General features: G+C 39.5%; 1 protein-coding gene across 1 annotated transcript; it reads right to left on the reverse strand.

The window, feature by feature from the left end:
- Positions 1 to 2492: 2492 nt before the first annotated feature.
- Positions 2493 to 13772, reverse strand: SNTN (sentan, cilia apical structure protein; the record flags this gene model as incomplete). Its single annotated transcript, XM_084246526.1, has 4 exons — positions 2493 to 2651; positions 7642 to 7781; positions 11933 to 11967; positions 13666 to 13772. 4 exons carry the CDS (start codon positions 13770 to 13772, stop codon positions 2493 to 2495), a joined length of 441 nt encoding a protein of 146 aa, XP_084102652.1.
- Between the last annotated feature and the right edge of the window lie 13437 nt (positions 13773 to 27209).

Genomic DNA, 27209 nt, shown 5'->3' on the forward strand with positions numbered 1-27209 from the left:
AATGTGAGGAAGGTTTCGCTTGGAATAATAAATGAGATTATTCCATCAGGACACTTTTGCTGAGCCCAGACCTAAGAAGAAGGTAACATTGCCCTACCAGTCCAAGTTATAGATTTTGTTGGCGATCCATCTAATTTCCTCTGTCAATCATCAGAACCTGCTCATGTACTTTGCAGTCAGTTCCCATGGTCCCCGTTGAGTGGCACGTTATTTTCCTGCCTGACCACAGACAAGTAGGACAACCATGTCAGAAGTAGTCTCTACTCAAACTCAGATAATCATGTTCTCTCTCCTGGGAACTGGAAATGGGGCTACTGCGATGCTATTGAAAGTCTGATGAGCACTTAAAGGGTGAAGTAAAGTCAGCAATGGAGACACTGAATTGACTCTTGTGTCAAGAAGTAGAAGAACTGGTTAAGAGATAGAGATCAAAGAGAGAAGTAAGGTAGAGCTTGAAATGAAGTAGAAATATGCTGAATGATGACCAAATGCAGATAGAAGCAGAGATAAGAAAACAATTCGTTTAAGAAAAACTAGGAGTGAAACCTTGGTTTTTGCTTTATGTTTGTGGACATTATTGTATTCTTTGCCCTTTTATTTCATTATATGCCCCAGTAACTTGGTGATAAATACAACACTTCCCTTTGTGTGTGTGTGTGTGTGTGTGTGTGTGTGTGTGTGTATGAGATTTGAGTGGGCTTTGCTTCTTGCAACCAAAGGATCCCAAGACAGATTTGCATTCATAATCTCATGTTTTATGACCACTAATATTTTCAAGATGGCACCTTTGTTTTAAGGTAGTGGGACTAGAATCTAGAAGGGAGACTGATATGCTCTAGTGTCTTAGCATCATGCTCATTGATTTATCTGTCACTGATGCTTCACATGCTTTGGCTCTGTTTTTATTCTTTGCATCAGGCTAAAATAGAGACTATAATTGATATCCTCTTCAAAGGAGTGTGACTTCCATGTGGGATGGATTTTCAAAAATTCTAACTGGACACCCATAGTGTTGGAATGGCTCCAAGATTCCTTGTCGCTCCACTGGCCATCATCTCTTTTTTCCCCTTTTCTGAAAGGTGTGGATTTGACCTTTTCTTTGGTCACCAAGGTTGCTGTATTCAGCTACTTGCAACTAAGATACAAAGGACTTTGGCGGAAAGCAGCCCACAGAGTTCTATTTGAGGAATGCCAAATGGTTCTCCAGGACCCAGCTGGTACCACTCTCTTGCACAGTGCTAGAAATGTACACAGTTATTTTTGTTGAGTTATAATATTATTTCCCACAATGAAATCTAATATTAAAACAAAATTAACAACACCCACGGAGAGGGCAGAGAACTCTTAAGCCTGCCAGTGTGTTACTTTGGGAAAACCAAAACCTCTGTGTTTCAGTTTCCTCATCTGTAAGGTGATAATGATACTTACCTCATAGGTAGTTATGAGGTTAAATGAGTTAATATCTGTAAAGCCTCTAAAACAATACCTGGCACATAATATGAGCCCCATATTTGCTAAAAATCGAACAAACAAACATGAAAGTATCTTCTCTCCCATTCAATTCCAGGCAAAGAAGACTTTGAAAACAGGACATTGAAAGTTTTCTTTAGGGCCTCCTTGGTGGCGCAAACGGTTGAGCGCCGCACTGTGAAGATGTCCGCAGCCTCTGCAGCGCGGGTTCAATCCTGGCTGGACACAGAGATGCCCACATGGCGCAGCAGACCTCTCCTGTCATGCCCGCTGCTCCCCTCAGCAGTGTATTTCAGTTGTCTGCCTGTTCTGTTCCCCACTCTGTCTCAGGCGAATCCTCTCACCCTCCCGCACATCTGGCCTGTACCCCAGTTCTTGTATAAAAAATAAATAAATCTTAAAAAATAAAGTACTATTTGGAAAAAAAAAAGTTTTCTTTAAATTTTTTTCTTTGTTTGGTTTTGATAATTTAATCTAGTTAAAGCTTCTCAGACCTTTGAATCCAGGTTTGGTGATAGCCTTTTTAGCATCCTGTTAACTTATCATCATTGCAACTAAAATCTCTATGCAATTGATCGGCTAGTTGTTGAGTGTTCATCTGTGTTCAGCTAGGCTTCTACAGCCTTGTCTGAGGCCAGGGATTTCTTTGGTTCTCCACTGTCTTCTCAGAAGTAGTGTCAAATAAAGCTCAGCAAATGTCTTTGAATGAACAAATGAATGAGTGACTCAATTACAGTAAGGAAGTTGCTTTAAGTCACTGTTGATGCAGCAAAAGCAGTTTGATATTCAGTGGTATCAAATCTATTACACTGTAAAGAGAGCACATTATTTGAACATTCCTGAAAAGTATGCATAAGGTTTTGAAGTTATATTGGGTGTGAAGAGTAGCAATAAGATTCATCCCAGGCAGTCCCAGGTACATGAGCAGTACCTTCAATTAATTAAAAACAAAACAGAAAAATCTTTAATCACTCTGTACTTCCTTTTGCTATTATTTTGTCTAACTACATATTTTAGGCTGTTTATTTCATAATTTTAACACCCCATATGTTTTGTAGCAAATCTGACATTATAGTGATGCTTAAGATCAAGATCATGAAATCCTCAAAATCAAGCTTATTTTCTGTGTGCTCGTCGAGTTCAGAAAGAAGTTCCTTGTATTTTGGTTTGGTTTCTTGTCCCTGTGAGAACAAAGAACATAAAAACCTAATTCACTGTGCCAACCTGGTCCTGCAATAATAATAAATACTAAATAAGCAATAATAAATATGTCATTAATAATAACATGTCAAGTTGCTCCCAGTGTTACCAGTTGAGCTCCAGTGAAATCTTTTCACGGGTTACCACATTGAAAGGTCACAGTGACCTTCCTCAGAATGTGCTATTAATTATGGCCTCTCTACAAGTGTAGTATCAAGACTTCATGAGAATGAAGTACCTGGGCCCAAGCAAAGCAGCTGTTGGGAGGATCCAGGATTCATAGTTGTGGCTACCTGATTCCAGAACCCAAATTCTGACGGTTAAGCTAACCACCTCTCTATAAACACAGATATTGCTATGTTTTCAGATTTTCAAAATATGAACTCTTTGTTATGGAAGTTGCCCATTATGTGTTCCACTAAACAATAAGATGATCTAGAAACATGTAATAAAATATGCTAAAAGAAAACATGTGCTTTGGAAGATGATTCAGCATTTTGCTTGATCATAAATCACATCTAAGACTCTTCATAGCCCTCATAAACAGACAGAAGGAGAGCATATAAAGAGTACATAAACAGAGAGACTTTGCAATTTCCAACCACAGCTTGAGAAATACCTTCCCATGTGACATTGAAAACGTTATTTGATTCAACGTTATACTGAGCTGTGTTTGCATTTAGTCCAACCGCAAGTGCTCAGCTGTGTGCTAGCTGTAAAAATCCTTGACAACAATGGGTGAGGCACTTTGGAATGATGATACATTCCTTTCACAGTCTTGTTTCTCTGGATTTGTTCTCAAGAAGTCCCACCTACATGGCTGGTGGGAGTGCAAACTGGTCTGGAAGAGCTATGGAAAGCTGTCTGGAGGTTCCTCAGTCTACTAAAAATGGAGCTACCATACGACCTGGCAATTCCACTCCAAGGGATCTACCCAAAGGATGCAAAAACATTGATTCAAAAGAACACCTGTACCCCTGTGTTTATTGCAGCACTATTTACAATGGGTAAAACCTGGAAACAACCCAAATGTCCAAAAATAGATGACTGGATCAAGAAGATATGGCATATATACACAATGGAATATTATTCAGCAATCAAAAAAGATCAACTCATGCCATTCACAGCAACATAGATGGAGCTAGAAGGAACTATGCTCAGTGAAATAAGTCAGAAGGAAAAATAAAAATATCAGATGGTTTCACTTCTAGCAGGAATATAGGGGAACCCAATAAGACATCAGTAAAAAAAAATAATAACAGTACAAAACACAACAAAGCAAAAACAGACAATTATAAATCAGAGACATCCTGCAGGGGAGGAGGAGGGAGAGGGATCAGAGGGAGGGAGGGGGGAGCACAGGGGACTGAGGTGATGGTGCAAGGGTGCATTGGGGAAGGGAATTTTATGGGGACTACCCCTGAGGGGGTGGGGGGGAAGTAAAGATTGTTTAAAAATGAACAATGATGTAAAATATTTTAAAAAATGAATAAAAAAAAAAGAAGTCCCACCTGACAGAGAAGGGGAAAGTTACTCTGTCAATCTCCCTCCAAGAGAACTTCAGTTCCAAGAGCACTTCATTGGCATAAAAGATACACAGTTTGCTCAAAGGTTAGAGAGACGGTGGGTTTCTGCTCTTTTTTCTGTGTGTATTATAAGAGCAAGAACTGACTGAGGCCCAGTCTTCTGAGTGCCTGACCAGCCATCTTGCTTTAGTATTTTAGCAATGCCTAGTGTGCTAAAGTTGATCATATCTGACTGGCGATGAGTGTTAAGATCCTCCAAATCATGGGTAGGCTTATGAGACAGGAGATATTCCCCTTAGAACTCAGACTTCATCCTAAATGTTCAGCTCAGTTTACCAGAAAATTCCACCAGGGTATTTCAGGACAAGTTCACTCAGTAAAGAAGGTGCTGCTGTCTTTTGCCACAGACTCACAGATCTGTGCCTGCCTTAGGAAAGCTTGCTGAGTGGGACCTCTGGCCCAAGGCAGCCTTCTGACATTACAAGTGTGCCCATTGGAGTTAAGCTATCACCAATGATATCGAGTCAAGCCCTGGGGTGGGCCGTTGCTCCAGTCCCTGAAATACAGTCTGTGCATTGGGTGCTACTCATTTTTCACCTTGAGTGAGGGTATGATTGCACTAGGGTCTGGGGGTGTCTGCTGCCAGGGGTCCAGAATTTGGCTGCTGTTCTTGGGTTTCACCTAAGATGGAGGCTGACATGGAGGCTGAAGGTGTCTTTCCTAATGATGTTGGCTTAAATTTTTGCCTCTGCTGTTCTCAGAGGGATGATGATTACTTGAAGATGATCCGTGCTCTAGGTCCTCATTTTCACACTTATTAAAAACTCACTGGGCATTTGCCACGTCCCTCAACAAGGGCCCTTTTTCTCTCTGGGATATGTCATTTGTTTTGACCTCAGATGGAGACAGATGTTATAGGATTAATTCACCCATCTTTTCTTTAAAGACTCTTCAGAAATTTTTATTTCCTCAAATTCTGCTTGATATTTCTGATTGAAAAAAACACTTTAAACTAAAGCTTTTCAAAAATAATACATGCGCCATAGAAACATATTCATTTAGAAAATATTTTAAAAGGAGAATTAAAAATAACTAATTTCACCATTACTGAAAGATAGCTATTATTAATAATATTTCTTTCCAGTCACTCTTTGGCATATAACACTATATAATCTTTTTCGCTCCAATATACTTTTTAAAAAATTATTGAGAAATAACAGAAATATAAGTGTAAACATTTGAAGTGTACAATGTGATACTTTGATACACATTGTAGAATACTTTCCAAATTAGGATAATTCACACACATCCATTACCTCACCTCTTTTATTTATTTATTTTTGGCAAGAATATTAAAAATCTACTCTAAGAGACTTTCAAATATATAATAACAACATTGTTATTGAAAGTTATCAGGTTGTAATTAGATTCTCAACACTTACTTTAACAATTGAAAATTTGTACCTTTGACCTTATCAACTTTCCCCTACCCTTCAGCCCCTGGGAACTAGCATTCTACTCTGTTTCTATAAAATTAGTGTTTTTTAAAAAATAATTTTATGTGGGCCTCCTTGGTGGTGCAGCAGTTGAGCGCTGGGTTGTGAAGCTGCCCGCAGCCTCTGCAGTGCCGGTTCGATCCCCGGCTGCTCCCCGGCCACCAGAGGAGGGTCCCACATGGCGCGCAGACCTCTCCTGCCGCCCGCTGCTCCCCTCAGCAGTGTACTTCAGTCCTTCTGCCTGCTCTGCTCCCCGCTCTGGCTCTGGTGAATTCTCTCACCCTCCCGCGCTTCTGACTGTACCCAGTGCTTGTATAAATAAATAAATCTTTTAAAAAATAATAATTTTATGTGGAATGTAAAAGAACTTGATTTCATACACGTTTCTGAAATATTCATATTCAAGGAAGTTGTACCCTTGAGTCTGTTTTCCCCTGTAAATGACCTTATTTAACAGTAGCATGCTAAAACCACATGTACATTTTAATGGACTTACAACACTGATGTTTTAATATCCCATAATACACACAGAGCCTTCCAGTCTGCTTCCTTTTAAGTTTTTGTTCTTGCTCTACTACCAATAAATATTGGCTGGTTAGGCTCTGCATGAGACCCTTTTCCTTTTACATATTTTCCCTGAGCCATTCTTTCCCAAACTAAGAATACATACTGCTAAGAGAATGTAACTTTAGGCAATACAAAAATAAATATTAAGTAAGAATTCATAGTCTTATTATTATTTTACACCCTTCCACTTTTAGCCATTGAATTTACATTTAGAATGCTAATAAAGCATTACATAGCAATTTATTTGAATAGAGGGCTAATTTAAAGAAAAGGCTCAAGGAAATTATAGGCTATAGGCAGATAGAGAAAAAATGAAAATGGTGTTTAAATGACTGAAGATTGAGAAACATACCTTTAGATTCTTTAGGTCACTTCCTTCTTCAGTGATGATTTGTATGCTGCTAACTTTTATTTCTATATTTTGAGTTTTGAGAACTTTATTCTTACCTTGGGAGGTAAGGGGTACCCTGTAGTTGTCTGAGTTTTTCCTCTCAAATGTTTCATGCACATTTTAAAATTGACACACCCTAGTGGAATGCCTCATCTCCTCCCCTCTCCAATTCTACCCAGAGTTCTAAGGCCAGGACTAAGAAATTGGCTGAATCTCTTCTTTCTCTTCTCTGGGAATGGAAACACCATTCATTTTTTCTCACAGTCAGAAAACGGGGTATCATTATTTGTACCTCCTGTCCTTCAGTCATCATAGCCAATTTATGATCAGATCCTATTTATTTCACCTTCAAAACCCCTTCACATTCACTAGTCTAGTCTAAATCACCATGTACCACCTCTGTAGATTGCTTCCTGTATTTTGTCCTGCCCTTGACCCTCACCCCAGTCTGATCTCGCACCAAAGCTGGCATCTTGTCTTGGCCTTAGAAACCATATTTGACTTCCTCTGGCCCTCTTTAAGAATTGGCTTCTCCCCACCTCCCCAGTCTCCTCTCTCATTGCTGCCTGCTTTCTTCCCCATCTCACCAACTACTTACCAGCCCTCCCAAGTCTTTGCCCTCCCTGATGGTCGGGCTTTGCCACCATTCTCAACCCCCTTGTCTTGCTAATTCTTGGACATTATTCTTATTTAAGCTATACCTTAACTGTACAGGAGTCCTTCTTTGACCACCTGCCCCAAGACAGATTTACTCTTTCACTGCATTCCCTGCTCTTTAATATTTCAAATTACCTTACCAGCACCTCTCTTGTTAGCTTGTTCATTGCATTAACCTCAGTGCTCATATGGCATGTGGCAGGTGTGCAGTACACATTTGTTGAATGAAACACATGAATAATATCTGACAGTCCCCTTGAGTTGGAGTTATTGGCTCCATGGGCCAGCCTCGATGGCATGGCCCCTGTCTTTGTGGGCCTGTACATTCTCTTACCTCTGTGAAATTCCTAAATTGGGATTGTAGCAGATTTTTGGCAGTCATTTTCTCAAGTTTACCATCAGGGTCTGAAGAATTTCTGAATATCAGAGCTAAGGTGGCAATGGCTTTTTCCAGATCTGAGCCCTTCCTCAGAGCTGTAAGAGAAAAAATAAACAACAATGAGATTAGGCTCCAAATAACCCTACCCAGAACTGGGGCTATATTTTCCAAGGGAAGGCTGGGGAGCAGGGTTGAAAATGTATGTCACTGTGGTCCTGTCCTGTGCTCTTTGTCCCTTATCTGGGAGTGGGGCAAGGAGAGCTCTGATCCTGGACCTTTAATCAGTGAACAACAAAAATTCCTTCAGGAATAATTAGAATTAGTAGAACTAGGATGAGATTTAGTACTTGCTTGCCATGTGATCTTGGGTAAACACCTCACTTCACCAGGCCTTGATTTTCAAGCTGTAATTTCATTCTCTTGTTCAGCAGTAGAGCATTTACTATGCGCTAGGCTCAGTTTACTCTGAGGATTCATCAATGAAAAAAACAAAGTCTTGCTCTTGTGGAGTCTATATTTTGTATCTGCTGAGGAAAGGTAGGGTTCTAAGCTGTGCGTGAGCTTGCAAATAGCAACAGGTAACGTTCTCGTTTGCTGTGTGCCAGGTAGCTTTCTAACATAATTTTATATAATCTTTAGCAAAACCAGAAGGTGGGTACTAGTTAGTCTCCGTTTCTCATGTTGGAAACTGACATATGGAGAGATTAAGAACCTTAAAGTTACGTTGCTCAGAAGTGGCAGAAGAAAGACCTGAAAGTATGTCTGACTTTACAGACTAAGGAAAGGGTTTCTACGTTGGACTCCCTCATTCTGAGGGTGTCTCCACCAGCGCTGTGGGCCCAGGCATCATCGAAGTCTCTGGTGAAGTTCAGGTCTGACAGTCCCCCAGACTGGAACACCATCTGGACTAGCCAACATCCCTCCCTTCTCCTCCATCCTCTTAAACACAGCATGCATTTTCCCTGACTATGAGGTAGCATATGCTCATTGCAAAAACAGAATTAGAAAAATATCAAAAATAAAGGATGACAAGGAGCTCTGGTTATCCCACCAACACTGATGATACTTTGCAAAGCATTTGCTTTCCTGTTTTCATGGTTGGGTTCTTCTCTTAATAAACCCAGCATGTTGCCTCCTAATTTCTGACCTGTCTGCCTCACAGAGTTGTGAGAGAATATGTGAAAGCAGATTGAAAAGGACTAAGTGGCATAAAAAATGCAAAGGACTGACATTTCTCTTTTCGTGCCTTTTATCGGCTCTTTTGCCTGTGGAATGGGGTGTTGGGGAGGGCGTTAAACCAGGCCACTTCATGTTGGCCTCTCCAGAGACTTCCTGCTTCACTTCTTATGCTTTAATAATACTGAGCTGAATAGAATTGGACTTTAAGTGATGAATTTATTTACAAAACCCCAACATTGAACTGTGTCTAGTTTCTTACACACTAGGTTATATTTACAAATAGTTTCTGGTGAGTATTTATTGCCAGACCCTTTGAGAGTTCTGGGAATAAAGCCATGAATAATATCAAAAGAACAATCCTTGATCTTCTGGAGCTTTCGTCTTGGTGGACAAGAGTGATGGCTTTTTATGGAGCTTATATTCTCTGTGGGAGCCACTCCTCCCAAAATTGTACATGTTTCAACTTATTTAATTCTTGCATCAACCCTCTGAGGTAGGCCCAAGTATCATCTCTACAGACGAGGAAACCAAGGCACAGAGAAGTTAATTATCTTGCCCAAAGTCACACAGCAGTTCTGATTCCTCAACATACTGTACACTGCCTGCAGAAGCTGTTTTTCAGGTAGTAGAAATTTTCCCCAAAACCCAGACTTGGCAACATGTCCCTTCTTTGTGTTTCTCTACTTTTCCAAACATAAACTTATAACACTCGTACTGGAGCTCTCTGTTCATCTGTCTAAAATTCCCCCTCAATCGATGTTATCCAAAAGAATTGTAATTCAAATAATAATTATAACTGAGAATTTTCCAGCAGTTACATTAAAAAAGTAAAAAAGAAATGGATAAAATTACTTTTAGTGGTATGTTTTCCTTAACTTAATATAGCAAAAATATTTTCACTTCAATATGTGATCAGTATAAACAAATTGCCCAAAAATAGACAACTGGATCAAGAAGATGTGGTACATATACACAATGGAATATTACTCAGCAATCAAAAAAGATAAACTCATGCCGTTTGCAGCAACATGGATAGAGTTAGAAGGGATCATGCTCAGCGAATTAAGTCAGAAAGAAAAAGAGAAATACTGGATGGTCTCACTCATAGCAGGAATTTAGAAAACCTAAATAAGGGACAGGAAAAAAACTAATTAATACAAAGGAAAAATCAAAATCAACAAGCAACTATAAACCAGACACATTATGGGGTTGGGAGTGGGGAGAGGAAGGATTAGGGTCAAAATAAGGGGGGGTGCAATTGTATGGGGAATATAACCAAAATGAAAATGCATACATTGTGCAAAAATGAAAAATGATGTAAGAATTATATAAAATAAAATATTAAAAAATTAAAAATAGAGAAAAGAATTGAGGAAAAAAATAAACAAATAAACAAATCATTGCGATGCTCTGCTTTTTTTCCTACTAAGTTTCTAAACTATAACCTATAGTATCCATGTAGTTGATAACACATTGCAATTCAAATGAATCACTTTCCAAAAGCTCAATATCTACATGTGGCTTGTGTCTCCCATACTGGGGAGTGTGGCTTCAGACCGCACATTCCTTGAAGGCAGTTATTGCATCTTATTCATCTTTGCATTCATGTCAGGCTCTGTGTGTTGTAGGCTGCAATATCCGTGTGTTGAACCAACTAACCAGAACTTCAAAAAAAATTCTCTGCCTTTTTCCTCACTTTTTGTGGAACATGAAATACTTAACATCAAATTTTGATCTAGTAAGTTCCTGACAGTTTTGTGTGAGGGAAACAGTCCTCAGTACAACAAGATGTCAAATCACATTATTTTGAACTTCTCATTATATTAGTTATTTTTGCAAGTGAAGAAATGAAGTCTTCCAGAAGAGAAGTGATTTTTCCAAATTTACATTCATCATGTATGGCAGAACTAAAACTAGGTCTCCTGCTCTTTTCTCTCTAGTTCAGTAGTTTCCTCAAGAGTCCAGTACTCGTCAAGATTTTCCACTACAAAACTGCTTGGATTCCAGAGACAAATAATATACTCATCCGCAATTCCTACCTCTACAGTGTTTAATGCATGAGTGCCAGTACCCAGCAGAGAAAATATGCGTTCATATTGACTTCTATTTCATAACTTTAAAAATCAGTCATCATTAAATAAAAAACATTCTTGGAAGAGAAACCATGTTTACCGTGTGCTTTTTAAGCCATGGGACTAAGCATGACCCAATAGCCCATTGTTAGGGGTCTGATACTAGAAGTGTGTGTGTGTGTATCAGTGAGAATGATAGAGTTACAATTCCCCCTCAGCCTCTGAGAGGGAAGAAGTTATATTAGAAATATGAAAGAACAATTATTAACAGTCTCTGAAAATATGAAAATTGTAAAACAAATCATGAGTCTCATACTGTGAGAGTGTAAAGATAACTATTTCATCAAAATGGACTTTATTTAAATGAAATTCTAATATAAACAGTCTGTTTTGGAGATATTGGCCAACTGGCCAGCTGTGCCTGTTACTCAGTAAACATTTTAAGCCACACGTTTTTGGAATAAGTAATGATAAAATTATTTGAGTTTTTTTTTTTTTCAGATGTCATTATTTCCATGGTAGTATTGCCAGCTCTAAAGATATTTAACTATAAAATTCAATTCTAAAGGTGAATATTTACATTTGGGGATTTGGCTACACTGTTTCACTCAATCAACACTGGCAGTTGGATTGATGGCATTCTGAGCCCCACTGAACCTTCAGGAATCAGGTGCTGAGAGTCTTGTTCTGGCAACACTGAGGACGCTGCCCACAGACAGGCACCTGGGCATGGTGGGGAGGCATTGAATGAGGAGTCAGGGGACCCAAGCGCTGGCCGTCATTTGGTTTTTAACGGGCTGTCTAATTTAGGGAAGTTCATTTCTCTACTGGACCTCAGTTCCTGAATCTTTAAAAAAGGACATCATGAATGTTTGATGATTTATCCACAAATTCCCTTATATCTTTGGCATTCTTTGAAGTCCTATTATATTTATCTCTCAGCATGCTGTCATGGTAAAGAAGAAACCATATATCTCAATCACCCCAGGACTTACCTTTTATTGAAGCCAGTTGTTTGGATAAGGAAACGCTGCCAACAAATTGAAAGAAACATAATGACTCTGGGAATTTGGGTATTGTTATCTGCATCTAAGGTAGAGCAACACAATCGTTTTAAAATGAATTGATTTTCAATAAACATTCCCTGAGCATTCTGGTGGAGCAGACATCTGTCTTTCATACTACTTTCTTTTCTGGTCGCAAGGTAAGATGTGCTTGATCATAGCTGGCCAGTTACATAGCAGGAAGTGTTTGACCAGAGCATGCTGAGCCCAGAGCATGCTCTGGCCCTACTTACATCCTTGTATGCTAAGGGCATTGAAAGGAAGGAAATGACACGATCAGATTTCCAGTTGAGGAAGTTATTGCACCTAATGTATGAAGCTATTGAAGGAGGCCAGATGGGAGGGAAGAAGATGAAACTTGCTCCCTTATAAATCCTTATTTATTTATTTTTTTTGTGGGGCCCTCGCAGGCGGCCAGGGAACTAACCCGTGCTGCCAAGGCTGCGGGCAGCCTCGCAGCCCAGCACTCAACCACTGCGCCACCAGGGGAGGCCCAAACATCTTTTTTTTTTTTTTTTTAAAGATTTATTTATTTATTTATATAAGCACTGGGTACAGAAGCATGGGAGGGTGAGAGAATTCACCAGAGCCAGAGCAGGGAGCAGAACAGGATGATTGACACTGCTGAGGGGAACAGAAAGTGGCAGGAGAGGTCTGCGTGCCATGTGGGACCCTTGCTGGCAGCAGGGGATCAAACCAGCGCTGCAGAAGCTGTGGGCAGCTTCGCAGCCCAGCGTTCAATTGCTGTGCCACCGGGGAGGCCCTCCCTTATAAATCTTGTTCTTCTAAAGAGCACATCAAAGTTTGCTTGATATTTCAAACCTCAATGACTGAGGAGGTTTTGAGAAATCCAGTAAGAGCAACAGAATTTGACTATGTCTTTGACATCTCTTTCAAGGGAGCTTTGGAGTTCAAGATATGGCTTTAACAGTAAGTAGTCAAGAGATCGTCATCTTTGGGTAACTCATTATTTTATTTGTAAAATTAGGAAACTGGACTCTGATACTTTGGATTTTTATGACTTTCTTGAAGAGCTCCTCTTGATTTTCTAAAAACTCCACACCATTATTATCTCCTTCATAGGATAAAGAATGTCATGTTTTCATTTTGTACAATGTACACTTGCAATGTGGCTTGTGGAATTTTTCTTTTCCCACAATCTCTTCCATTAGTCTGTGAGGCACTTGAAGGCTAGAGCTATGCAGTTTGTCTTGCATCTCCCACCCCGACCTAGCAGAACACCTAGTACTTGTGTATTCAAAAAATTTTTTGAGCTAAAATTGGTCCCCTATAGGGAATTTCATGAGGAAGAACACTTTTCACTTATTAGCCATCATTTTACATATTTGAGCAATATAAAGCAATTTCCCTCTGTCATGGATCATTTGAAAGGCTGTTACACAGTTTAAAACATTAACCAATTTTGACTTACACATGTTTATCAAGAGGCTAAGGTTTTTGTTGTGTTTCTTGTATTATCTTTTCAGTTTGCAATCAAAGCAGCAGGTTTATTCCCTTTGCTTTTCCAATTCAATTTAAAGCTAGATTGGGGTGGGCATCAACTTGCAATATCAACTTGCTATAGGGTTGCTGGTATGAACTTTTCAGAAATACACTTGCAAACGTAAATGAAACTCAGGAAAGGAGAGCCAAGTGCCACTGACCTTTTGGGCATTTTCCTAGATGCTAAGGTAGATGTTGGGGCTGCAGGATGGGGCTCCCCTTCCAAGTGGAGAACTTTGTCCTGGGTACTGTGCATACAGCCACACATACTCCGGGCTTCTGTTGTGTGTGAGTTGCTCCTAAGCAATGGTCACTTGACTACTGTTACTATTGTCCTCCACACCATGACTGCTACAGAATGGCCCCTTTGTATGAGCTTCCCCTGGCGTTATTGTATGTAGACATGAAATCATACATGTAGTCGACAAATATTTGAGTGCCCACTGTGGGGCATGCTCTCTACAAGGTGTGGGGGACACAACAGTGAGCAAACTGAGAGCAGTACCCTGACTTCAGTGAGCTTGGTGAGAAGGACAGATATTGATCAAGTAATCACACAAGGAGTTGTATCTGTGGGGAGATACAGATATTAACTAAGGAAATCAGGGAGCACCCCCATGAGGAAGTGGTGTTCAATGATTAGTGGGAGGAGTGCGTAAGTGAAGTGGCAAGGAATAGTCACTAATAGAGCTTGTATTAAGCTCAATGAAAGGAGGGAGTAAGAGAAGGCCAGTGTTGCTGGATCAGAGAGGCTGAGGGAAGTGGGGCTCCACTTGCTGGAGAGGGGGCCTGGCAGTTAGATCATGCAGGAATGTGTAGGCCACCATGGGGAATTTTCACTTTGTCAAAAGAATAGGGCAACTTGGGCCTCCCTTGGTGGCTCAGGTGGTTGAGCGCAGCACTGTGGAGCTGTCCATAGCCTCCACACAGCATGGGTTCGATCCTGGCCAACCATGAAGATGCCCACATGGCGTGGCAGACCTCTCCTGTCGCGCCTGCTGCTCCCCTCAGCAGTGTTTTCCATCGGTCTGCCTGTTCTATTCCCCGCTGTCTCTGGCAAGTTCTCTCACCCTCCCGTGCATCTGGCTGTACCCAAGTTCCTGTATGCATGAATAAATAAATCCTTAAAATAAAAAATAAAGTGAAACTAAAAATAATAAACATTCTAGTATTCTATTTAATTGCAATCGTTTTAGAAAAAAAGAATAGGGAACCATTTGTGGGTTTTTAGCAAGGAGGTTAATATAGATTTATAGTTTGGGAAAATTCACTCTTATGTGGATAATAGTGTAAAGAGGTGAACAGTGTAAAATGCAGGAAGATTAGTGGGGAGGTTATTTCACTCGTGTTAGCTCAGAGCTCTTTCTGTAAAAACTAGAGCACGTATCAATTCAGCCAAATAACCCTGGTTCAGCGAAGACATGACCAGCAATTACTTAGAACACTGGCGAGTTGATGGGTGAGAGAAACCAAAGCTCAAAAGAAGCTAAGAATAGTCATTATTTGGGTTTCAAGGTGGCTCCAGGGACATGCTACTTTATTGCCACATGACTGGTTGCTGTGCCACCATCAGGGTGGCCATGTCACTCTCTCATTGCTTGCTCCTCTTTCTGGGTTTTCTTTTCTCTCTTCCATGTACTTCCTCAGCAATTTCCTTGGAATTTTCCATTTAAATTTAGAAGAGATAAAAAGTTAGATCGGTCTTGCTTATTACTGTTGTTCATGTTGGTCAGAGTTTTATTGCCTGTCTACACAGAGGTTGTCAGTTAACCTATGCAATTATTTCCCTTGTATCAGGAAATGATCCGGAGTCAACTTCACCACTCTGGTCAAAACCTATAGCTGTTTTCCTCAATAGAGGGCTCTGGGTAGGGTTCTCTAATCTGAATTTGTAACAAATATTCCAGATGATTCTGACATAGAGAGCATAGGAGAGTGATTGGCAGCAGTTAAGTAGAGACTCTGAAGCAGAAAGATCTGACTCCGGCACTTACTAGTGTGTAACAAGATAAGATCCTTAAAAGTGCCAAGTGTACTTTCTCATCTTTCAAATAATACTTTCCTCATGGAGCAAACTGAGTGTTGGATGGGTTGAGGTTGATGACGTACTCATTACAGTGTTTGGTACATGAGGAGCAATCTACAAATAATAGTCATAGATTTGATGTTAAAGATGACTATGTCATGAGACTCAGAATCCAACTTAGGTGGCCTCACAGATCCATCAAAGGATTGTTCAGAGGATGGGACTAGGAAGCTAATTATGGATGCTGAGACACACAGGGACTAGCAACAATGGGATATTATTATCACCCTTAGTCCTGAAGGGGCAAGGAGAGGAAATTGTATTATGGAGCCCGGTGAAAGCTGGATTCTTGGTGTTGAGACCACTTGACCGAACTGTAGTTGAAGGGAGGCAGTGACAGCTAGAAATCTGATTCCATTCTGTGCTTTCTATTGACTAAACCAGTGGGGTCCACAGGAATAAGCCTCTTAGACACAGAGATGGGCAGAAAATGGAATGGTAGGCAGGGGGAAATGAATGAATTAGGAACAGAATGATGCTGATGGATGATACTGGAAACAAACTATTGGTAATCAGGTTTATTGATAATTTTCTCATCAGCATTGATTCAAGGGCAGCATTGTAAAAAATGATATTGCTGCATCTGAAGAAAGTTCAGGTGATAATATATATATCATTTTTTGTATATCAAAATCTCATGATATGGACTATTTAGGCTTTTAATTCACAGTGTTTAATGGACTGGGGAAATATTTTTTTTAATTCCTCTATCTGACCTTTGGCAATGTGAGGGTGACACCTGAGTGTAGTGGGAAAGGGAACTGTGTGGGTGGCAAGCAGGTGGTTGACAAAGGACTCCATGAGCACTTACTGACAAGCATACAAGACCACCTGCTGAAGCTTGCTAGAAGGGGCTCTTGTGAATCAGCCAGCAGGCTGCAGGAAGAGCAGAGGTAGCGCTGCATTAGCAGTGCTTGAAGTTAGGTGAGCTGTTTGCATGAGAATAAATGCCATCGCAGAGAAATGTTTTGTTTCTTTAACCAGGTTAACTCTTACACTTTGCTTCAAGGCTCCGCTTCCTAGTCTATCAAAATTAAATAGCGTGTAATGGGAGTGAGATGTTAAGGGACTTGCTTTTGATGACTGGTTAATGATTTTCATCTGGTGCTCAGTTCTTCATTGGGAGCCCTGGGATCCCGGCAATTCCTTTGTTTGTGCTTTTGGGGGGTCTTAGGGACTCTTGAAGTTCCGGCCCCACCCCTCACCTAGATTCTCAAAGTGTCTTGTAACCATTGTAATTTGGCCCGGCATTGCTGTAGAAAAATGTTATCAGGTTGGACATGAGGTTGCCTTTTTGAAAGAATCCCAACCTTATCCCAAGAGGTGCAGCATTTGTGGATCCTTAGTTTTTCACTTATTTAATGTGAGTGTTAAAATCTGTGTGTTGAGTAACTGGTTTGGGGCTAGGTCTCTGATAAAAATTTCTTTTATAAGAAGTATCATTGCCAAATGAAGAAACCAGCATTAGAAAAGTTAAATTACCTTTCCAAAATTTTATAACTAATAAAATGGCAGAATCTAGATTCAAATCTAAGACTAGAATTTCAAAGTGGATGCTCTTTTTAACTACATCATGTTGCTTCTTCACTAGTTGATCATTAGAATTAGAGTTTCAGTTCTTGTTTCCTATGCTGAGACCACCTACTCTCTACAGATCCTATCCAAAATCTTACTAGAATTTCTAGCCCAAATGAACCTCTTTCTGTCCCGAAGCACATTCTACCCAGGCACATTTTTGCTTCTATTTTAAGATTTCTATTTATTGTTTTATGCTTGTAATTAGTTGTGATTTGTCTTTCCTCCTCATTAGATGGTGAACATTTTCTTTATTAATTTATGTATTTTTTTCTTACATCGGTGCTCATTTTTGTGCAATATTTGACAGTGAACATTCTAACAACAATAATAATGAATTGCATTGATTTAAAGCCACCTCTGTGCCAGTCATTGTACTGGACACTTCACATTTACCCTCACATCCAGGTATTAAAAAGCCTCTTTTGAAAATGCTCAACATCCCTTATAATCAGGGAAATGCAAATCAAAACTACTTTGAGATACCACCTTACACCAGTGAGAATGGCACATATCAAAAAAACTAGCAACAACAAATGTTGGTGAAGATGTGGTGAAAAAGGAACTCTCCTACACTGCTGGTGGGAGTGCAAGCTGGTCCAACCACTATGGAAAGCTGTCTGGAGGTTCCTCAGTCTATTAAAAATGGAGCTACCATATGACCTAGCAATTCCACTCCTAGAGATCTACCCAAAGGACACAAAAACATTGACTCAAAAGAGCACCTGTACCTCTATGTTTATTGCAGCACTATTTACAATAGGTAAACCTGGAAACAACCCAAATGCCCATAAATAGATGACTGGAGCAAGAAGATGTGGTATATATACACCATGGAATATTACTCAGCAATCACAAAAGATAAACTCATGCCATTCGTGCAACGTGGATGGAGCTGGAAGGAATTATGCTCCGTGAAATAAGCCAGAAGGAAAAAAACAAAAAAACAAAAAAACAACATTGGTTGGTTTCAGCAACATAGGGGAACCAAATAAAACATCAGTGTAAAAAAAATGACAGTACAAAGCACAGCAAAGCAAAAACAGACAATTATAAACCAGAGACATCCTGCAGGGGAGGAGGAGGGAGAGGGATCAGAGGGAGGGAGGGAGGAGCACAGGGGACTGAGGTGATGGTGCACCGGTGCCTTGGTGAAGGAAGTTTTATGGGGACTACACCTGAGGGGGGTGGGAAGCAAATATTGTTTAAAAATAAACAAATGATGTAAAAAATAAAAAAATAAAAAAAGCCTCTTTTGGTGGCGTATGATTGTTTGCACCGCGCGCAAGCCTTACACAGATTAGGAGATCAGGACTTGCCCCAGATGACACAGTTAATAAGACTTGGGATTCAGATAGGGTCATGCTGACTCCAATAATCATTCTCTCAACTAATATCTTCAGGGATACATTTAAATTATATTTGTTTTTTTTCTATCAGTCTAACATTATGCTCAGGATGTTTATGAAACTGAACACTTGTTAACTACTCTGTGACCCAAGGAATTCTTTCATTTTATACTTCCACTCATAATGTAACAGTTTCAAGTTTTTCCACATCCTCACAAACACTTGGTATTGTTAATCTTTTTAAAAATTTATTCTCTCCGATATCACAATGTAGTTTTCATTTGCATTTCCCTAATCACCAATCATTTCCCTAATCACCTAATCATATGAATACCCTTTCATATGCTTATTAGCTGTTTGGTTATTCTCTTTGGAATATGACACATCACTAAAAAAAAGAACAAACTACAAATCCACAGAAAACGGGTAAATTTTGCAAATTGCAAAACAACAGCTTGAATAAGGACAGCAGAAATAAAAGATTAAATATGCTGTTTGGTTCCATCTACATAAAACTACTTCTTAGGGTTGCCATTTCATTCTGGACTTCTGAAAGGAGGTAACACTGATCATCTGTCTCTCCCCACAACAGTTATATGCCCAGCTTTCTCCAGTGGACATCACAATATTATACTCTTAGTCACACAGAGTTCAAGAACGAGAGAAAACTAATCCATGCTGGGAGAAGTTAAGATAGTGGTTACCCTCTGGAAGGAACCATAATTGTATGCCAAATGAGGGGACTTTTGTAGGTGTTTTATGTCTTATCTGGGAGGTGACGGCATGGTTGTACATATGCGTCAACAAATTATACTTCTGTAAGTTTATTAAAACTTTTGCCAAATGAGGGGGCCTCCCTGGTGGCGCAGGGGTTAAGATACAACCTATGAAGCTATCTGCAGCCACTGCAGCACAAGTTCGATTCCCGCAACCCACATGGCGCAGCAGAACCCTCCTATCTCGCCCACTGCTCCCCTCCACAGTGTATTTTGGTCAATCTGCCTGTTCTGTTCCCCACTCTGTCTTTGGTGAATCCTCTCACCCACCACACCTCTGGCCTGTACCCCAGTTCTTGTATGCATAAATAAATAAATCTTAAAAAAAAAACTTTTGCCAAATGAATTCACTCGAAGAGTGAAGTTAAACTTCTGTCACCTCAGTTTGAGGATGCCTTCAAGAAAGACATTGCTCATCCCTTCCCACTACACCCCACTGGAGTCCCCCACTAAGGGAAACTGCTGTTCCACTCCTGGGACTCCTAGTACTATGATCTTATTTTTGGACAGCGTTCTTTCTTCCTAGACAAGAATACCCCATTGGTTCCAGGAACTTACTTCTCCAACTAAATATGTCTCCAATTCTCATTAGTAAAAAAGCTTCTTTCCTTCCCAATGGGAACTTAATAGGAATAATTTAGTTTTTGAGTTTGTCAATTTTGTTGCCTCAAATTCTGTTGAATAAACTACAAAGTTGGGCTCTAGGCATGAGGATTACTTATATTGATTTTTTTCCCCAGGGTCTAATCTAATTTTGTTATTCTATAGCCAGCAGAGTTCTTTTTCTGCCATAAAAGGAGATCAGAAACATACTTTCTTGCTGAGGCAGTATCTTATATAGCCAGGCAATAGCAATCTAACTTTTGGATGGCAGTGTCATAGCAGCCTCTGGCCTTTCCCTGCCCCATATCTCTGCTCCTATTCGTTGGTTGATTTTGCCAAGGTGGGAAGCTGGTACAAAGGGACTGTGAGACCTACTTATATAGCTAGATCCTCTTAGTTAAATTATAGGCAAGAAACACAAGTTTGTTCTGATATAAATTGTACACTATGCTCTGTAACCTGCCATTTAAGAAGTCTCTATTACATTGTTGATATGGTACAAATTTTTTTAATTTAAAAAATTATGGTGGCCTCCCTGGTGGCGCAAGGGGTTAAGCACAGCAGTGTGAGGCTATCCACAGCCTCTGCAGCACGAGTTCAATCCCCCGGCTGGCCAGCAGACCTCTCCTCTCTTGCCCGCTGCTCCCCTCAGCAGTGTATTTCAGTCAGTCTGCCTGTTCTGTTCCCTACTGTCTCTGGTGAATCCTCTCACCCCCCGCACCTCCTACCTGTACCCCAATCCTTGTGTGCATAAATAAATCAATCTTTAAAAAATGAAAAATAAAAAATTATGGTAAAATAAACATTATATAAAATTTATCATCTTCACCATTTTTGAGTACTTAATGGCATTAAGTATATTCAATTTGCTGTGTAGCCATTACCACTGTCCATTTTCAGAACTATTTCTATTTAATTCAATATTTTTTTTAGGAAAGCTGGTTTACAGCACTGTATATATTTTAGGAGCATAGCTTCATACATCTTCAAATGGATGTTTCACCTATCTCCAAAATATCACCAACACTCAGTCCGCCTCAGTCCATTGGATGCCCTCAACCCTGTGCCCATCTCTTCTCTCTATAACCTCAGTTCCATAGTTGGACTGCAAAGCTGGTTTTAGTTTGATTTTGTCTATAATATTGCTTAGTTTATATTCCACATGTGAATGAAACCATCTGATATTTGTCTTTCTTCTTATTTATTTCACTTAACATTCTATATGTTGCCCTCCTATTCTATGAATGTTGCCCTCCTATTCTATGAATGTTGTCCTCCTATTCTATGAATGTTGCCCTCCTATTCTATGAATGTTGCCAAAAATTGCAAGATTTCACCTTTATTTATAGTTGAGTAGTATTATGTGTGTGTATATAGAGTTATCTTTTTTATCATATCATGTCACTGGGCTTGTTTCCATACCATGGCTATTGCAAATAGTGCTATAATGAACACAGAAGTGTGTTTATCTTTCTGAATTAGTGTTTTTATACCCTACAGATAGATCCTAAGGAGTGGAACTGCTGGATCAAAAGGTAGACATCTATTTTTATTATTTTGAGAAATCTTCATTCTGTTTTTCATAGAGACGGGACCAGTTTACATTCTTTCCAAAAGCATATGAGGGTCCCTCTTTTCTCCACACTCTCATCAAAATTTTGTTGTTTCTGTTTTTATTATACATATATATATATATATATATATATAGAGAGAGAGAGAGAGAGAGAGAGGCCATTCTTACAGTGTGAGGTGATATCTCATTGAAGATTTGAGTTGCATTTTCTAGATAAGAGATGATGAATATTTTTCATGGTCCTGTTGGCCCAGAACTCTTTTCATCTTACAGACTGAAAGTATGATTCCCCATCTTCTCCTCTCCCCATTGCATGTATATATCTATCGTATTTTGTTTATCCATCCATCCATCAATGGACACTTGGGTTGCTACTATGAACCCTACTATGGATAGGGTTAACGCTACTATGAACATGGTTGTTTAAGTAGCTGTTGAAGTCCTTGCTTTCAGTTTTTTAGGAAGTATACCCAGAAGTGAAATCTATGGAGCATACAATAATTCTATTTCTAAAATCCACCACATTATTTTCCATGGTGACTGCACTATTTTATATTTCTACTAGCAGTGCATAAGGTTTTCTATTTCTCCACATCCTTGCCAACACTTATTTTGGTTGTTTTTTTCTTTTTTCATGGTAGACATTATAATGAGATGGAATTTCATTGAAGATTCAATTTGTGTTTTCCTAATGATGATGAACATCTTTTTATGTGCCAATTGATTGTTTGTGTATCTTCTTTGGAGACCACTCCTTTACTCACTTTTTAATCAGGTTGTTTGGTTTATTGTTCTTGAGTTGTAGTAGTTCTTCATGTATCTTAAAGTTGTGTTTTTGAACATTATCATATTTAATCCTTATAATAATAATATATAATAGTAATTATTATAGTATAATAATATATAATAATAATCCATATAATAATAATCCTTTACAGCTGAGAACACTAAAATATCCATAAAGAAATTAACTTGTATTTTATTCCCTAAACAAATGTCTTTTGAGGGCTCACTATTAAGTCTGAAACTATTAAATGCAATGAAGATACAGTGGTGAGACAATAGGGACAGAGTTCTACCCTCCTACAGCAAACATTCTAGAAGGGAGATACCCAAGAAACAAGATGAATGCATACAATATAGAATAATTATGTTTAGAGAGCTGCCTTTAACCATTTTTTTTTTTGGGGTAGATCTGCCAGCAACAAATGCTTATAACAGAATGGGGGAGGGAGGGGTGCCTTGTAACTACCAGGTGGTGGTAGAACTCCAGGTTTCCCAATTGATCTCAGTTGATATCATAGTAGGTAGGAAAAATCAATACTACCCTTGGAAGATGAAAGTCCTCACCTTCTTCTCAACCATCTCTGACACAACCCTGATGTGATAGTTGGGGTTCCTCATTACAGCCTGAAGAAGATATAAGAATCGTTTTATCACCTGATCATTTCTGGTATATGGGGGCAAAGTTGTTTATGGGGGTGCTTAGTTCCCAATTAGTAGTTTTTTTTTTTTCTAAAAGTTTTCTGTTTTGCTAGGCTGTCCCTTTTCTGCTTCTTTGACGAGAGAAGTATGGCTTTGTTTGTTTGTTTTTGCTCTGCCTTCAGTGTTTTGGTTCCCAGGTAAATGAAGGAATTTGCTGGTATGTTGTTTGAGTCCTGTGGTCCTTCAATCTATTTTTGTTTTTCCATCTTTTATGTTTTCTGTATAATGACCAGGGTTTTTAGTTGTTCTTAGTAGGAGGATTGGGGGGAATATGTCTATTCTATCTTTCTGGAAAGGGAATTCCCTGTGTAATTTTAGAAACATTTGCTTACTTAAATACTTGCTATATGAACAGGCTCAGAGAACTTAACTTGCTCAATAGCCTGCTTTCTGATTTGATACTATAGTTTATGATCTACTATACATAGCATATATGGCATATGTGTTTATATGTGTGTGCACATATGTATGATATATACCTCACCATGCTTCTTTGTCAATTACAGAATCTGCATATATGGAAATCCCCTGTGTCTCTGTCACTATTCCATTTGTTTTCACAGAATATATAATCAGGTTCATATGTGTATATATATATATATGATTATATGTATGTATATATGTATTTGTTCTCTAATAAATTTTATATCTACATTTTGCCACCCCCTTCTATATCCCATGCTGTTGTGATCTCACAATGTTTTACTCTTGGATGGTCTTGTCTTTATGAAGGGACCTCACTATTAAACCTCTATTCTGACAGCTAGCAAACTCTCATAGATGGGAAGAGATTCAGAATTCATGGAAATAAAGGTAGAGCAGAATTTGATCCTCCCAAGTTACATATTTTATGCAACAATCTTTTTTACTAATGAAATGGTCCTTTTGGATTTGTTATGGACAAGCCTGCAGGCACTGTCCCACACCTGTCAACAATGCAGAGGGGCACTTGTCTGACTCTTTCCCTCTCTGGTTGGACCTTTCAAAGTTATTTTGAAAGACTGTGACTTTGTCACAGACCCACCTGGAGATTTTGTCAGCAGATGGTCTAAAGCACTTAATGCCTATCTGATATAGTGGAAATTAAATTTTTGAATAAGAATTCTTGACAGTTTATTGGTCTGGGTTTTAACCATCTTACACTATAATGGGGAAAAAGGGAAAACCTTTAATTTTCCACTGGAACTATCATTATGCAGTCCTTTCTGATGCTCATTTGAAAGGGAAAAACTGGCTAGGATGATTAGTGGGGCAGGATCAGGCCTCTCATGAATAAAACATGCCATGGAATTGCAGTGACGCAGGCAACACACACATGCATGTAGAACTGATGCTTATTATCCCATCAATTGACAGAAAATGAGACACAAATGTTGAGCTTTGTCATTGTTAGTAACCCACAACTCACTAAGAGGGTATGAAATCTCTTTGGTTCATCCATGGTTCCTATTTTAGGATTCAGTCCTCAGAGGGTGAAGAAATCAGCTCCACAAAATGTGCTTGAAGAGGTTTGATTGAAAGACTAAAGAAATTGTCCATACTGCCAGGAAGTACTCACTGAAGTAGAACCTTATGTGGGGAATGGGCTTGATTTCAAACCATCTGAAAGTGTTTATGTACTTTCAAATGTTTAGTTTATATTTTGAATAAATAACACATTTTCATACTTTAAGCCAAGCATATAGCAGAAACTGCCTACCTGTTTCTGTGCCTGATCTGCCCAGGTCCTTCTGTCTCCTAGTTATCACCCCCTTTATGTGAATTAGCCATAAAGTTTTCTGTCAGGAAATTCCATGGATGGTTTTTAGTACAGAACCAAGAAAGTCTTAGTCCTCTAGGGGACAAGGCATGGGCTAAAGGAAGACGGAAATTCCTACCCAGACAACAAGGCAAACCAGTGGAGATAAGACACTGCAGGTTTCCCTCCCTCCCTCCCTCTGCTCTGGGTCTCGCAGAGGCCGTGTGCCTGCTGTCTGATTACTCATGGGCCACCTGCTGTGTTTCTGAGAATGGAGGAAACCAGGGCCCTAGTCATCTCCCTAGTTGGGAGTGTCCGGAGCCTTGGCCAGTGTCCAGTCAGGTCTAAGGTCTTGGGTCTCCTCTGACCCAAGAGTAGCTCTTTCCCACTATTCCCTCTACTGTCATCTCCTCCTGCTTCCCCCTGGAACTCTAAGCCCAACCTTCACTCAGGCCTCTATTTTTTTGTGTGTATTTCTTCAGCACATGATTTTCAAAGCCAGGCCAAGATTTTCCTATACTGGTGTCAGAGTTTGAAACTAATCTGCACTGAAGAAGTAAAATTAAATATAATATAAATCTCTACCAGTGCTTCTGGCTTGAAGGGAATATGATTTAATATGGAAAGACTTGGTTCCCAGAATACTGGCAAGATCTTTTTATAAAGCACCTTTGTTTTACTCTATTTTGGATCACATTCTCACCATAAGGTGCATGTGGGGTTTAAAAAACTATTGTGTTGATAAAATTGTCTTTGTAGAAGTCAAAACAACTGGCAGTATGTCTTCCCAGTGGTATGTTTGAAATTAGACAGATACAAATAAAGATAACCACGTTGTAAACAGAAATATCTAATCTGGAACCCAGCAGAGATATAAATTCACTGAAGAATTCATTTGGAGGATTGTGATTTCCCTAAAAAAATACATTTCCTCCAGAGCTCTGACTTAGGAAGGAGGGCATCAGCAAGTTGCCTTGAACTCCTCAGCACCTGTCATGATGAGAAATTGTTACAGAAGTTCTGTTTGAGCAAATCCCACTACCAATTTTAAACGGTTAAGACCTTTGTAGTTTCAGGGGACACAGAGTACTTTAAAATAACACCTACATGGAGATTAACTGCTACTGCAGTTACCTCTATCTGACTATCACTGACACTGTTGATCAGTGAGAATTTCTCTTTGTGCATATATTCTGGGATATCTTCTCAAATCTCTAATTTAGAACAAGAGTTACTTTTGGACCGGAAGGTCTCACTCACAGCAGGAATCTAGAAAACTTAAATAAGGGACCAGGAAAAAAGAATAACTATAAGAAAGAAAATATCAAAATCAACAAACAACTACGAACCAGAGTCACTCTATGGGGAGTGGGGGCGGGGAAAGGAGGGATTGGGGTCAAAATAAGGGGGTTGTAATTGTATGGGGAATATAAAAATAAAATGAAAATAAAAAAAGAGTTACTTTTGGAAGGAGCAGGCTAGAACACATTTTGGAACCATTTCTTCATAGCTGTGTGAATCAGAATAAATTTTTGCTTTTTACATGTGTTCATCCATCCATTCATAGCCATTCACAGTCTGACATTCAATAATCAACATGTGCTAGGCACAGTGTGCCAACGTTTTGGTGCTACAGAGGGGATCCCTATCCTCAGGATGCTTAGATTTTAGCAGGGGAGAAAAACAAAAGAAAATAAAATTATTCTGATAAGCGACCCTGACACATCATTGTGAGTAGCTTGCAGTGACAGGTTTGGGAGGGGTGATTTTAGTTTGGGGGATCGGGGATGGATGCTCTGATGACATTGATCTGAGTCCTGAAGAATGACAATCAGTGAAGTGAAGTGTTGGGGGAAGAAACTTTCAGACAGAGGAACTACAGGGGCAAAGTTCTGAGGTGTGGAAATGAGGACTTTAGGGCTGCATCACAGTGACTGAGAAGCTGAAGGGCAGCCTCTGCCATGCTCAGAGGACCTGGGTATACCCTGAAGGCAATGTGGAGCTGTGATATGTTTTAGATGTGTTAGAAAGAGGAGACTGGATTACAATGAAGAGTGGATCAGAGTGGTGTGAGAACAGGTAGAGAGTTAGGTAGGAGGCTGGTGAAATAGTTGACTATGATAAAAGTCAGAAATACAGCATTTATTCAGGGATGATGGGAAACTGGGGAAAATAAGAGGAAAAGTTTTATACCTTCCAAGAAGGTCTTCCAAGATCCTTTTAGGAAATAGGGATGTTCTCCATGAAGAGGAACTAAAATGACCTAGATAGCTAACTGTGGAACTGTTAAGGCTCTCTGCCATTTTTAGAAGTAGAAGAAACTAAAGTAACAGGCTTGGTGATTGATGGGGAGATTAAGGAAAGGAGGAAGTAGGCATGTGGAGGCTGTAAGACCTCGGCAGGGGTGGGGTGGGGTTCATGGACACCCAAAGCAATGACAGCTTCATGTAGGAGACTTAGTGTGGAGATGAGGCTTCAGAATCCATTCATTCATTCAGAATTCATTCACCAGGCACCATT

Source organism: Talpa europaea, assembly GCF_964194135.1.
Source record: "Talpa europaea genome assembly, chromosome: 11".
In the NCBI taxonomy this organism is placed as follows: domain Eukaryota; kingdom Metazoa; phylum Chordata; class Mammalia; order Eulipotyphla; family Talpidae; genus Talpa; species Talpa europaea.